This window comes from Canis lupus, chromosome 15 (assembly GCF_048164855.1).
Source record: "Canis lupus baileyi chromosome 15, mCanLup2.hap1, whole genome shotgun sequence".
Lineage (NCBI taxonomy): Eukaryota > Metazoa > Chordata > Mammalia > Carnivora > Canidae > Canis > Canis lupus.
Window position 1 is genome coordinate 40346925 of NC_132852.1, and position 15336 is coordinate 40362260.

The 15336-nt window shown below is 36.0% G+C and overlaps 1 protein-coding gene across 13 annotated transcripts in view; it reads left to right on the plus strand.

Moving 5' to 3' along the window:
- Positions 1-15336, plus strand: part of PSD3 (pleckstrin and Sec7 domain containing 3) — a 592272-nt gene that overhangs the window by 489201 nt on the left and 87735 nt on the right. For all 13 annotated transcript variants that reach the window (XR_012007747.1, XM_072776756.1, XM_072776754.1 and 10 more), the window contains one exon: positions 10876-10946. Coding sequence is in view for 12 of the 13 variants with exons in the window: in XM_072776756.1 (XP_072632857.1) it covers positions 10876-10946 (71 nt within the window). In the remaining variant the exon portion in view is untranslated. The remainder of the gene's footprint in view (positions 1-10875; positions 10947-15336) is intronic.

Sequence of the window (15336 nt, forward strand, 5' to 3'; positions counted from 1 at the left end):
GTTTCAGAGATAGAGGTCAGTGACTCATCAGTCTTATACCCAGTGCTTATTACATCATGTGCCGTCTTTAATATCCATCAACTAGTTACCCCATCTCCTCACCCCCTGCCCTTCAGCAACCCTCAGTTGGTTTTTTATAATTAAAGAGTTTTATGGCTTGTCTCCCTCTCTGATTTCATCATTTTATTTTTTCTCTCTTCTTCTATGATCCTGTTTTGTTTTTTCATTTCCACATATAAGTGAACTCGTAATTGTCTTTCTCTGACTTATTTCACTTAGCATAATATCCTCTAGTTCTATCCACTTCATTGCAAATGGCAAGATTTCATTTTTTCATGGCTGAGTAGTATTCCTCTGTGTGTGTGTGTGTATGTGTGTGTGTGTGTACACATACATACTGCATCTCCTTTATTCATCTGTTGATGGACATCTGGGTTCTTTCTGTAGTTTGGCTACTATGGATATTGCTGTTGTAAACATTGGGGTGCAGATTCCCCTTTAAGTCACTATGTTTGTATCCTTTGGGTAAATACCTAGTAGTGCAATTGCTGGGTTGTAGGGTAATTCTATTTTTAACTTTTTGATGAACCTCCATAATGTTTTCCAGAGTGACTGCACCCTTTCTCTACCTCCTTACCAACATTTATTTCCTGTGTTGTTAATTTTAGCCATTCTGACTGGTGTAAGGTGGTACCTCAGTGTGGTTTTGATTTGTATTTCCCTGATGCAGAGTGATATTGAGCATTTTTTCATGTGTCTGATGGCCATGTGTATGTCTTCTTTGGAAAAATGCCTGTTCACGTTCTTCTGCCCATTTCTTGACTTGATTATTTATTTTTTGGATGTTGAGCTTGATAAATTCATTATAGATTTTGGATACTAGCCCTTTATCTGATAAGACACTTGGATATATCATCTCCCATTCAGTGGGATGTCTTTTGGTTTTATCGATTGTTTCCTTTGCTGCGCAAAAGCTTTTCATCTTAATGAAGACTCAATAGTTCATTTTTGCTTTTGTTTCCCATACCTTTGAAGACAAGTCTAGCAAGAAGTTGCTGTGGCCAAGGTCAAAGAGGTTGCTGCCTGTGTTCTCTAGGATTTTGATGGATTCCTGTCTCATATTTAGTCTTTCATTCATTTTAAGTCTATTTTTGTGTTTGATGTGAGGAAATGACCTAGTTTCATTCTTCTGCACGTGGCTGCCCAATGTCCCCAGCACCATTTATTGAAGAGACTGTCCTTTTTCCAGTGGATAGTCTTTCCAGCTTTGTCGAAGATGAGTTGGCCATAGAGTTGAGGGTCCATTTCTGGGTTCTCTATTCTGTTCCATTGATCTATGTGTCAGTTTTTGTGCCAGTACCATACTGTCTTGATGATCACAGCTTTGTAATATAGCTTGAAGTCTGGCATTGGATGATTTTCCTTTTCAACATTCCTTTGGCTATTTAGGGTCTTTTCTTGTTCCATACAAATTTTAGGATTATTTGTTCCAGCTCTGTAAAAAATGTCAATGATATTTTGATAGAGCTTGCATTGAATGTATAGATTGCTCTAAGTAGCATAGACATTTTAATAATATTTGTTCTTCCAATCTGTGAGCATGGAACGTTTTTCCATTTCTTTATGTCTTCCTCAGTTTCTTTCATGAGTGTTCTGTAGTTTTCTGAATGCAGATCCTTTGCCTCCTTGATTAAGTTTATTTCTAGGTATTTTATGTTTTTGGGTGCAGTTGTAAATGGGATTGATTCCTTAATATCTCTTTCTTCTGTCTCATTGTTAGTATATAAAAATGCAGCTGATTTCTTTGCTTTGGTTTTATATCCTGCCACTTTTTTTTTTTTAAGATTTTACTCTTTTTTTTTTTAATCCTTATTTATTCATGATAGTCACACAGAGAGAGAGAGAGGCAGAGACACAGGCAGAGGGAGAAGCAGGCTCCACGCACCGGGAGCCTACGCGGGACCCGATCCCGGGTCTCCAGGACCGCACCCCGGGCCAAAGGCAGGCGCCAAACCACTGCGCCACCCAGGGATCCCCCACTTTATTGAATTCCTTTATGACTTCTTGCAATTTTGAGGTGGAGTCCTTTGAGCTTTCCCTATAAAGTATCACGTGATCAAAGAGTAAGAGTTTGACTTCTTCTTTGCTGCTTTGGATGCCTTTTATTTCTTTTTGTTGTCTGATTGCTGAGGCTAGGATTTCTAGTACTATGTTGAACAGCAGTGGTGACAGTGGACATCCCTGCTATGCTCCTCACCTTAAGGGAATACCTCTCACTTCTTCCCAATGAGAATGATATTCGGGCTTTTCATTTATGGCTTTTATGATATTGAGGTATGTTCCCTAAGAATGAATGACTATAACAATGAAAGTGAAATCCTGTGAGCCATGTCAAGTGCGTGAATACAAATCTGGGGAAGGAAGCTAAACCTCCGGCTGCTATACCTTCAGAGTATCTCCAGATCTGGAGGTTGAAGGAATATTGGAAATAAAATTACACAATTTTTAGCACAGAAGGACAAAAGGAATATGAAGAAGCAGTTAAGAAACCTGTGGAAGGGAATGAGAAGTTTAAAATGTCAGGTTACAATAGTGAAAACAATGGAGGACAGACAATATTTAAAAATCTAATGACTACAGGTGCTTGGAAATAATACACAGAAAACCCAAAGAACACCAATCTGCATCATTTTAAAGAAACCTCTTTTTAGACCTAATATGCTCAAGATAGGCATTGCAACAATGATGGGAGGGAACCAAAGGATAGTGAAATAATATCTTCATAAGAAAATATAATTGCCAACCTAGAACTTTTTTGTTTTAGATTTTATTTATTTATTCATGAGAGAGACAGAGAGAGACACACACACAGAGACACAGGCAGAGACACAGGCAGAGGGAGAAGGAGGCTCCATGCAGAGAGCCCAATATGGGACTCGATCCCAGGTCTCCAGGATCACACCCTGGGCCCAAGGCAGCGCTAAACTGCTCAGCCACCCGGGCTGCCCTCAACCTAGAACTTTTAATAAAATGAAGACATTTTTATATAAACAAAAATAGAAAAAGATTTACTTACAAAATTACCCTCACTAAAGGAAATTATAAGTATACATTTAAAGAATTAATTGAAAGGGACCTCAGGGTGCCTGGGTGGCTCGGTCAGCTGAGCATCTGACTCTTTTTGAAGCTCAAGTCCTGATCTCAGAGTCCTGCGATGGAGCCCCACCTCAGTTTCCGGGCTCAACAAGGAGTCTGCTTGAAGATTTCTCTCCCTCTCCTTCTGCTTCCTTGCCCTACTCAAGTTCTCTCTCCCTCTCTCTCTCTCTCTCTCTCTCTCTCTCTCTTTAATGAATAAATAAATTTTAGGGGCACCTGAGTGACTCAGTTGGTTAAGCATCTGTCTTCGGCTCAGGTCATGATCCCAGGGTCCTGGGATCAGGTCCTGAATCGCACTCCCTGCTTACCAGGGAGCCTGCTTCTCACTCTCCCTCTGCTGCTCCTCCTGCGTGTGCTCTGGCCCTGGCTCTCTCTCGCAAATAAAAAATAAATAAATAAAATATTTAAATAGATAATTAAATCTTAAAAAAAAATCTTTACCTCAAAAAAAAAATCTAAGGTAAAGAAAGTGATAATGAATACAGGTAATAGTAAAGAGGAGAGTAAATCTAAATAGATAATGGCAGTTTATAGAAAAATGATATCCCTTTTGGTAGTGTTTAAAAAAATAAAGTAACAGGTACCATTATCATGTAAGACTGGAGGCAGATGATTAGAATAAAATACTCCAAGATCTTTGTATTTTCAAAAAGAAAGAAAGTATCTTTAGGTTTTGAGTATGCATATTAAAAACGGCAGTGAAAACATAGTCTAGTGCTTAGAGTGGTGTCTTTTGATCAAGGTCAGTAAACATCTTTTCACAGTATAAACCCAAGTATTTTAAAAGTCTATCTACCCACTCCCTATCACCTTCATAATTTAAAGCCTTTTAGTAGGAAACATTGGGTTTCCAAACTCACTTATTCCTTCTATCATGTTTATTATGTAACCACAGTTACAACTCTTTCCCTGGTCTTCTGTACTTAGTAATCTAGAGTTATGAAATCAGTTTTAACTCATTCTACAGTCATTATGAGGAGGATGCTCCTGGTTCATTGACCTCTAACCCATGTGCTTCCCATGGCAAGTCTTATCACAGATGCAAGAGCCATAGCAGCACTATGTGTGTGGCTTTAGGATCAGGACAGTTGAAATTGCCTCTCGAGAGCCTCCCCAGCCTGCTTTAGTGCATAGTAGTCTCTTTCTTCCCTGAGTTCCACTCATTTGCACTCACAGTCCCATATGTAAAGTGGAGGTAACAGTATACCTTATTTTTAGCATTGTGGTATGAGTTAAATGAATTAATACATGTAAAATCATTTAAAGAAGTGCTTTTATGACACACTAATTATATACTGTTGAGCACTTGCTTCTAGTCATCTGTTAGGAAAATTGATTGTTTACTCAAAGACTTAAACAACTACAATATAATTGATCAAAAACAAGATTTTAAGTTTTAACTTTCTGTAGGAGATGAAAAAGTAGAGAATGCAAGCAGTTAATGCTCATTGACTTAAGCATTTGTCATCCATAGTAACTTAAGATCACATTTCATTTGGAAGGTTCTTTGGGATCTGATTCTAGTAGGCTTGGTGTGGTAATGATAAAGAGCTATTAAAATTTGGGGGGAACATTTACAAGGATTCATGGATTAGAGATTTCTACTTGAAAAGTATAAAATAGGTTTGTAGATCTTTGAAATGAAGGAATCTCAAGATGCCTCTAAACTAGTTTTAGAATTTTGGGGAAAGCCTTTAAAATCCAGGACTCTGATAGTCCTATAAAAACAATGGGTTTTCTTGAAGATGGCGGAGTACGAGGAACCAAAGCTCGCTGTCTCCCACGGATACAACTAGGTAACACTCAAATCAGCATAAATAACCCAAGAAAACAAGCCCGAGACTGACAAAGTCGACAATTAAATGTAAAGAAGTCGTCACGTGAAAGAAGATAGGAAGAGTGGCAAAGAAAAAAATTTTAAAACACCAAGAGAAAAGTAGACATTACTTATAAGGGAGACCCTATAAGAAAATGAGCAGGTTTTTCAGCAGAAACTCTATAGGCTAGAAGGCAGTGGCCTGGTATATTTGAAATGCTGAAAGGAAAAATCTTCAGCCAAGAATATTCTTTCCAGCAAGGCTATCATTCAGAACAGAATGACAGCTAAAATTTATCAGAAAAACAACAACAAAAAAATAAATAAATAAATAAATAAATAAATAAAGGAGTTCATGACAACTAAACCAGCCCTACAAGAAATATTAAAGGGGATCCTTTGAGTGGAAAGAAAGGGAAAGACTGAAAGTTGAGAGTATGAAACGTAGGAAACACAAAAGCAGTAAAAATAAGTGTGTCTGTAAAAATCACAAAGGATTTACAAAATTAAAGGATGTAAAATATGACACCATATATCTAAAACATAGGGGTGAGAGGCATAAAGAATGGGTTCCAACTTAAGCAACCATCAACATAGCATGGACTGCTATATGCAGAAGATGTTATATACAAACCAATAGTAGCCACAAATAAAAAACCAGTAATAGATATGCAAAGAATAACAAGAGAGAAATCCAAGTATTTCACTAAAGAAAGCCAGCAAACCATGAAAGAGAACAAGAGGAGATAGGATAGGAGAAAAAGTATAAGAAAAACCACAAAACAAGTAAGAAAATGGCAATAAGTACACATCTATCAACAATTACTTTCAATATAAATGTACTATCTTATCTAATGGATAAGACCAAGGGTGGAAAACAACAGTATAATACCACTTCACACCTGTCACAATGGCTAAAATCAGCAACACTAGAAAAACATGTTGGCGAGGATGTGGAGAAAAACAACCCTCCTGCACTGTTGACCGGAACATAGACATGTGAACTTATTGTGAAAAATAGTATGGAGCTTTCTCAAAAACTGAAAAATAGAACTACCCTATAATCTAATAATCACAAATTTACCTAAAACATATAACAACACTAATTCAAAGATATATATGCAACCCTATGTTGATAGCAACATTATTTATAATAACCAAATTAATGGAAGCAGCCCGTGTTCATCAACCGATGAATTGATAGAGAAGATGTGGTATATACATAAGCCATAAAAAGAATTAAATCTTACCATATGCAACAATGTAGGTGGAGGTAGAGAGTATAATGCTGAATGAAATAAACCAGAGAAAGACAAACTCATATGCACAATATAAGAAAGAAAACAATGAAAGGAAATGAGAGAGACCTACAAACCAAGGAACAGATTCTTAACTATAGAGAACAAACTGATGCTTACCAGAGTGGGGGTGGGATGAATCAATAGGGGAAATAGGGCAAGGGGATTAACGAGTATTTATCATGATGACATATAAAGAAGAGTCAACATCGATTTTTCTCAAGCTATTCCAAAAAAAAAAAATAGATGAAGATGAAAAGCTTCCAAATTCATTCTATAAGATCAACAACAAGCATTAGCCTGATAAGAGAACCAGAGGAAGATACTACAAAAACAAAACAAAACAAAAAACAAAAACCACACTACAGGCCAATATCTCTGAGGATGCAGAAATCATCAACAAAATACCAGCAAACCAAATCCAACAATATATTAAATCATTAAACAACAACAATATATTAAATCATTAATTATATTAAATCATTGAACAAAATCAAGTGGGATTTATTCCCAGGGTGAAAGAGTGGCTCAGTATTTGCAAATGAATCAACATGGTATATCATATCAATAAGAGAAAGGATAAGATCCATATGATCTTTCAATAGATACATAAAAAGCATTTGACAAAGTATAACATCCATTCATGATTTTTTCTTAAAAAGCCCTCAACAAGGTAATTTAGAGGGAACCATACCTCAGCATATAAAGACCTTATATGAAAATCTCACATCATACTAAACAGGAAAAATACCGAGAGCATTTCACTTATGTGAAGGAGAGGATAAGGATGTCCACTCTCACTACTTTTATTCAACTGGAAGTTCTAGCCACAGCAGTAAGACAACAAAAAGAAATAAAAAGCATTCAGAAGAGCAAGGAAGAAGTAAAACTTTCAGTAGTTGCAGATGACATAAGACTACATAGAAATCCCTACATAGACATCCCTAAAAGTCCAAAATAATGAAACTGGGTGCTGCTAGAACTCGGGAGCCCTGGATGTCTCACTTGGTTAAGTGACTGCCTTCAGCTCAGGTCATGATCCCAGGGTCCTGGGATCTAGTCCCTCATCAGGCTCCTTGCTCAGTGGGAAGCCTGCCTTTCCTTCTGCCTGCCACCCCCCGCTCCCCCCCCCCACTTGTGCAGGCTTTCTCTGTCTCTCTCTGTCTCTCTCTCTCTCTCTCTGTCTCCCCACTCCCGACAATAAATAAATGAATAAAATCTTTTTTAAAAGAACCCTACTAGAATTGATAAATAAATTCATTAATGTTGCAGGATATAAAATCAAAGTACAGAAATCTGTTGTATTTCTATACAATATTAATGAAGCAGCAGACAGAAATTAAGAAAACAATCCCCTTTATAATTGTACCAAAAATAATAAAATACCTAGGAATAAACCTAACTAAAAAGTGAAAGACCTGTATTCTAAAACTGTAAAACACCGATGAAAGAAATTGAAAACAACACAAAGAAACAGAAAGACATCCCATGCTCATGGATTGGAAGAACAAATCCTGTTAAAATGTTTGTACTGCCCAAAGCGATCTGCAGATTTAATGCAAATCCCTATCAAAATACTAACATTTTTCACAGTACTGGAACAAACAATCCTAAAATTTATGTGGAACCACAAAAGGCCCTGAATAGCCAGAACAATCTTGAAAAGCAAAGCAAAGCTGGAGACATCACAATCCAGACTTCAAGTTATGTTAACAAAGCTGCAGTGACGAAAATGGTGTGGTACTGGCACAAAAATAGACACATAGATTAATGGAACAAAATAGAATACACAGAAATAAACACACAACACATGATCAGTTAATCTATGAAAAAGGAGGAAAGAATATGTAATGGGAAAAAGTCTGTTCAACAAATGGTCTTGTGAAAACTGGACAGTTATGTCCAAAATAATGAAACTGGACCATTTTCTTCACCATACACAAAAATAAAGCCAAAATGGCTTAAAGATGTAAATGTGAGACCTGAAACCATAAAAGTCCTAGAAGAGAGTGCAGGCAGTAACTTCTTTGATATCACACACAGCATTTTTCTAGATATTTCTCCTGAGGCAAGGGAAATAAAAGCCAAAATGAACAGTTGGGACTACATCAAAATTGAAAGCTTCTGCACAGCAAAGGAAACAATCAACAATACTAAAAGCCAACCTACGGAATGGGAGAAGATATTTGCAAGTGACATATCTAATAAAAGGTTAGTATGCAAAATATATATAAAGAACCTATTCAACACCCAGAAAACAACCCAATTAAAAAATGGGCAGAAGACATGAACAGAGAGTTCTCCCAAGAAGACGTCCAGATGGCCAATAAACACATGAAAAGATGCTCAACATTAGTCATCAGAGAAATACAAATCAAAACCACAATGAGATATCATCTCACACCTGTCAGAATGGCTTAAGTCAAAAACTCAAGAAAGAATGAGTGTTGGTGAGAATGTGGAAAAAAAAGATCCCTCACTCACTGTCGGTGGGCATGCAAACTGGTGCAGCCACTGTGGAGAGCAGCATGAAAGTTTCTCAAAAAATTAAAAATAGAACTACCCTAGGACCCAGTAATCGCACTGTTAATATTACTCATCCATAAAAATAGAATGAAACTGTGCCATTTGCAACAACATGGATGGATGGATCAGAGAATGTGATCCTAAGCAAAATAAGTTAGAGAAAGGTAAATACCATACGATTTCATTCATATGTGAAATTTAAGAAAAGAACAAATGAACAAAGAAAAAAAGAGAGACAAAGTAAGAAACAGACTCTTAAATATAGAGAACAAACTGATGGTTACCAGAGGTGATTTGGGTGGGGGGATGGATGGAAGTGATGGGGATTAAATATGATGGGAAAAAAAGCAAAAAAAGAGAGAGAGAGAGAGAGAGAGAGAAAGAAAGAAACAGGGAAAAAGAAAAGGGTTTTTCTAAGTTACTTTCCACCATTAGCTAGTATTTGCTTTAACTTAGGTAAATTATCCATGTTATTAAATGAAGCATCCAAAGCTTTGAAAAGTTGGATTGTCAGGAGCTCCCCAGTTAGGGGTTTTGGGTGAGATGGGTGTTAAGACAGGACTAGAAACCAGCTGGTCTTTCTGGTCAGGTGCCTTCAGCACACCATGCTGCTGCCTTTGGTTTGCTCTGCAACAACTCCTGCAGCCTGTGGTCACTTCTGTGTGTACTGTTCTCACATTAAGTATATCAGAATTTGACATCTTTGAACAATATAGTCAATATTTATGTTATATATATATGTATAATTATCTAGATTTTCTTTATAAAGGAGATAATGATGTACTGTTGATGATCATTTATTTTTGAGTACATCCTTGCATAGTGAAAACAGATGGGATGATTTTTTTTTTTTTTTAATTTCCCCTGGAAACCTGCAGAGTGGATGTTTTGAGTCTTTTTTTGCCAGGTGAATATATCAGTATGGTGTTGGCAAGGGCACCTGTGTTCTGCAGGTGGATATTCACACAGTTCCCAACCCTAAGGATTCTTGAGTCTTCAGTCAAAGGAGATTTAAAGGATTTGCTTAAGAATAATGTATTTCCTAATTTAATCAGGTATCCAAGTTAAAGACAGTATAAAATTAGCCAAATAGTTGATAAAGAAATAAGAATAAGTGGTCCTCCCTCCCTATTTGGATAGACATGTTTAGAAAAATGGCATTCGGGTAACATTTTCCAGTTACATACTTTAATTAAGATTAAGAATAGATAGATAGATAGATAGATAGATAGATAGATAGATAGATAGATAGATAGATCTCAATAGGGAAATTCTACTTTTTACTCCAAGAAAATGTAAACAAAAAGAATGTAAGGATTTCTGAAATAAAATTAATTTGGAGAATTTTTATGAGGGTACTTAATGTCTGCCTTACACTGTGCCAGATACTGTGAATTATAAAAATGAAGGATACCTGCTCTCAAGTCATTCATAGTCTCCTGAGAGACATTAAACAAAAATATTGTATTATAGTATGGCAAGATCTGCAACTGAGGTATCACAGGTTGCCATAAGAATAGTAATAATTAAAGTTATAATCCAATTGGTGGGTGTGTGTGTGGAAATGCCAACAGGAGTTCTTTTATATTCTGAGATTTTAATGTTTTCTAGAAACTTTGACAGGGCTATAAATGATCTGGTACAATGAGACTTTTAAGCTTTTCTTGGATTAATATGTATTTCCAGAATGTCTCACTGCTTTCCCAGTCCTTAAGTTCTGTCTACTCAAGTGCAGACTATAGAGCCATGCTTCTGGGTTCAGATTCTGGCTTCTCTTCCTAGTTATGTGACCACGGGTGGATTATGTATCATTGTTTCAGTTTTATAAAAAGACAAGAGTCATAATACCTACCTCAAAGGATTATTGTGGGGATTTAGTGAGACAATATATGGAAGACATGTTTGGAATATTGCCTGTTACAAAGTTAAGCCTCAAGAAAATTTTAGTTCTCATTGTTACTAATTTTGGATATTAATAAACCAGGAACATTGAAACACAATCACCATGTTGATTGTTTCAATTTTGTCTAAAATGCTATTTTCTGTCAAATAAAATTTTCCTTTTTTTCTCCTTTCTAGCTCCAAGAGGAAAGCGAGGATGGAAAACTTTTTATGCTGTACTAAAGGGAACAGTCCTTTATTTGCAAAAGGTAAACATAAGTTAAATAAATGAAGCCCAGAAAACTTCATGAAATGATTTGAGAAGGTATCCAGGAAATATTTACTTTGCACAGAGGCTACATCAGACACCCTAAAAATTATTTAATTGATGTCTAAATTCTTTTTCAGATTTGTTTTTGTTTCTGGTTAAAAAATTACTTTAGAAATTATATATGTATAATTGTATATATAATATAAAGTATTTTGCACAAAATATTTTAAGGTATATGTTATATATATTTTGTAGAATATATTAAATATATATAAATAGTGTATATGTGCCTGTGATCAGAACTATATTCCATTTGTGTTCAGTTAGAAATTTAAAATATAGGTTAAGTCAGACTGCATACAGTCTATGTAGATATAGACCTGTGGCAGCACTTGTTTCAATGGTTATTTATACTATAGATTAGTTAGATCCTTCATTTATCTCCCTCACTATTGCTATGTAACAGTATCTCTTCATTTAGTGATTTGCCTTCATTTAGATCTTACTTAAATCTAAAAACACATTTTCATTCAAGTATATAATCCAAATTATCTGGGTAAGTTTTCCATCAGACCATTTCCTGCCTGGATCCTTTCTTCTGATCCCAGAATCTGGAAATCTGTTTGGGATCAAGTTTGTGTGTTCTAGCCTTTGTAAGGTAATCCCTGGAGCTTCTACTTCCCTAGCTCTGTGTATGTGGACATGAAAATATGTGTGTTGACTGGAATAAGGTCCACTGCTTCCCAGGGCCAAACAGGATTTCAGCTCTAACTGTGAAGGGCAGCTTGGAATTTGGGCAAATAGGTGGCAAGGCAGTTGCTACCACTGCCCCTTAATGATGACTGATAGGAAAAAATCTTATTTTTTTAATTGCGGTCAAAAACACATAACATGAGATCTACCCTCAATTAATTTCTGCATGCACAGTGGATAGTATTAGCTTTCAGAACAATGTTGTACAATATGTTTGTAGAAATCTTCCATCTTGGGGGAATCCCTGGGTGGCTCAGTGGTTTAGTGCCTGCCTTTGGCGCAGAGTGTGATCCTGGAGTCCCGGGATTGAGTCACGCAGCGGGTTCCCTGCATGGAGCCTGCTTCTCCCTCTAACTGTGTCTCTGCTCTCTCTCTCTCTCTCTCTCTCTCTCTCTGTCATGAATAAATAAGTAAAATCTTTTAAAAAAAGAAAAATCTTCCACCTTGCATGACAAATAATACCCAGTGAACAGTAATCCTCCCATTCCCCCCTTTCCCCAGTCCCTGGCACCAACCATTCTACCTTCTGTTTCAATGTGGTTGGATATAAGTGGAAACAAGTAATATTTGTCCTTCAATGACTGGCTGATTTCATTTAACATAATGTGATGAAGGTTCATCCATGTTGTAGCCTATAACAGAATTTCCTTCTTTTTTAGGGCTAATACTACATTTTTTTTACTTCATTCATTCACCTATGGGTATTTATGTTGTTTCCACCTCTGGTCATTTTAAATAATGATGAAGTAAACATGGAGTGCAAATCTCTCGTTGATATCCTGATTTCAATTCCCATTGATAAGGGTAACACAGAAGTGAGATCACTGGATCATATGGTAGTTCTATTTATTTTGTGAAGGAGGTCTATATGGTTTGCCATGGTGGCTGAATTATTTTCAAGTCCCACCAATAGAGCACAGCAGTTCCAATGTCTCCATATGCATGTCAGAGTACTTCTTATTCTCTGTTGTTCCGTTTGTTTTGTGTTGTTTTGTTTTTTTCTATTGAGTTATAGGAATTCTTTATATATTTTGGATATTAATCCCTTATCAAATACATGGCTTTCAGATATTTTCTCCCATTCTGTAGGTAGCCTTTTTACTCCCTTGTTTCCTTTGCTGTACAGAAGCTTTTTACTTTTGTGTAGTCTCACTTGTCCGTTTTTGCTTCCGTTGCCTGTCCTTTTGGTATCACATCCAAGAAATCATTTCCACTGTCCATGCCAACAAGCTTTTCCATTATGTTTTCTTCTAGGATTTTTAGAGTGTCACATCTTACATTTGAGACTTTATTTTGAGTTAACTTTTGTGAATGATATAAGATAAAAATGAAATTTCATTCTTTCGCATGTGGAAACCCATTTCCCTAGTACTGCTTGTGGAAGCAATCATCTTTCCCCCTTCTGCACTTGGCACTGTATGGAATATCAGTTTACTACTGGATAAGCATAGGATTATTTCTGGGGTCTCCTTTCTGTTTAATTTGTCTGTGATTCTGTCTTTATGCCAATACTATGTTTTAATTACTGTACCTTTGTAATATATCTTGAAATCAGGAAGTGTGAGGCCTCTAAATTTGTTCTTTCTAAAGATTGCTTTGAGTGTTCAGGATCATTTCCAGTTCCATATGAATCTCAAGGAGGGTTTTTCTATTTCAGTAAAAAATACCGTTGGGATTCTGATAGAGATTATATTAAATCAGTAGGTGACTTCGGGGAGTATGAACATTTTAACGCTATTGCCTTCAAATGCATGAACATGAAATGTCTTTCTATTTATTTGTTTTTTTTCTTTAATTTCTTTTAGCAATGTTTTGTATCTTTCAGTGCATAAGTTTTTTTCCCCTCCTTTATTAAGTTTATTCTTAAATATTTTACTGTTTTTGATGCTATTGTAAGTGAAAGTGTTTTCTTAATTACCTTTCAGGGTTGTTCATTATTAGTATATAGAAATGCACCTGATTTTTCCAGGTGAATAAATAGGTTTCTTAGTTTTAACAGGTTTTTTTGTGGTATCTTTAGAGTTTTCTATATATAAGGTCATGACATCTGTGAGTAGATAATGTTACTTCTCCAGTTTGGAAGGCTTTTATTTCATTTTCTCACCCATTTTGGCTAAGACTTCAGAACTTAATAGAGGAGGCAAGAGTGAGCTTCCTTGTCTTATTTTTATCTTAGAAGAAAAACATTCAGTTTTTCGCCATTGAGTATAGTGTAAGCTGTGAGCTTTTCATATATGGCTTTTATTATAGTAAGGTAATTTCCTTTTATTCCTTGTTGAATATTATCATAAAAAAGCTTTGGGGCACCTGGGCGGCATACTGGACCCCCCAGGGTCCTGGGGTCAAGCCCCACATTGGGCTTCCTCTCCTCCCCTCTCTTGCTATCTCTGTTTCTTAAATAAATAAATAAAACCTTTTTAAAGAAAAGTCTTCAATGTTTATTAAATGCTTTTTCTACACCTATTGAGAGATAATCATGTGGTTTGTAACCTTTTTTCTGTTAATATGATTTATCATATTAATTGATTTTCATACGTTGAATTATCTTTGCATCCCAGGAATAAATTCCACTTGGTCATGGTGTGTGCTCTTTTTGATGTAGTGTTGAATTTGGTTTGCTAATATTTTCTTGAGGATTTTTGCATCTATATTCTTCAGAGATACTGACCTGTAGCTTTCTTGTGTATCTTTTTCTGATTTTGGTATCAGGATAATGCTGACCTCATAAAATGAGTTAAAAGTGTTCCCTCCTCAATTTTGGGGAAGAATTTGAGAAGAATTGGCATTAATTATTCTTTAAAACTCTTCTTCAAAAGAAATTATGGGTGAGCCATCTGGTCCTGGACTTTTCTTCATGGAGGGGAGGAGGTTATTATTGATTTAATCTGCTTACTAGTTATACATCTGTTTTGATTTTTTATTTATTCATGATTCAGTCTTTTTTTTAAAAAAAAATTATTTATTCAGAGAGAGAGAGAGGTAGAGGGAGAAACAGGCTCCATGCAGGGAGCCCGACGTGGGACTCGATCCTGGGTCTCTAGGATCACACCCCAGGCTGCAGGCAGCACTAAACCACTGTGCCACCAGGGCTGCCCCATGATTCAGTCTTAACAGATTGTATTTTTTTCTGAGAATCTATCCTGTCTTCTAGGTTGTCCAATTTGTTCATAGTTGTTTTTTATAATCCTTTTAATTTCTGTGGTGTCAATTGTAATGCCTCATTTTTCATTTCTGATATTATTTATTTGTAGTGGATCTAAAGGATTGTCAGTTTTATTAATCTTTTCAGAAAACCAATTCTTGGGGTTCCTGGGTAGCTCAGTTGGTTAAGCATCTGACTCAATCTCAGCTCAGGTCTTGAGTTCAAGTCCCTTGATGGGCTCCAATTTGGGCATGGAGCGTACCTACTTAAAAAAAAAATTCTGTTTCACTGATTTTTTTTCATATTGTTTTTCTGGCTTCTGCTTCTTTAATTACTGCTTTAACTCAAATATACCTTTAAATATAAAGTGAGCCTCTTATAGACAACGTAGTTGGGGGTTGTTTTATTATCCATTGAGAAACTCTCTATTTTGATTGGAGAGTTTAATCCATTTACATTTAACTATTAATAGTCAGGGACTTACTACTAGCAT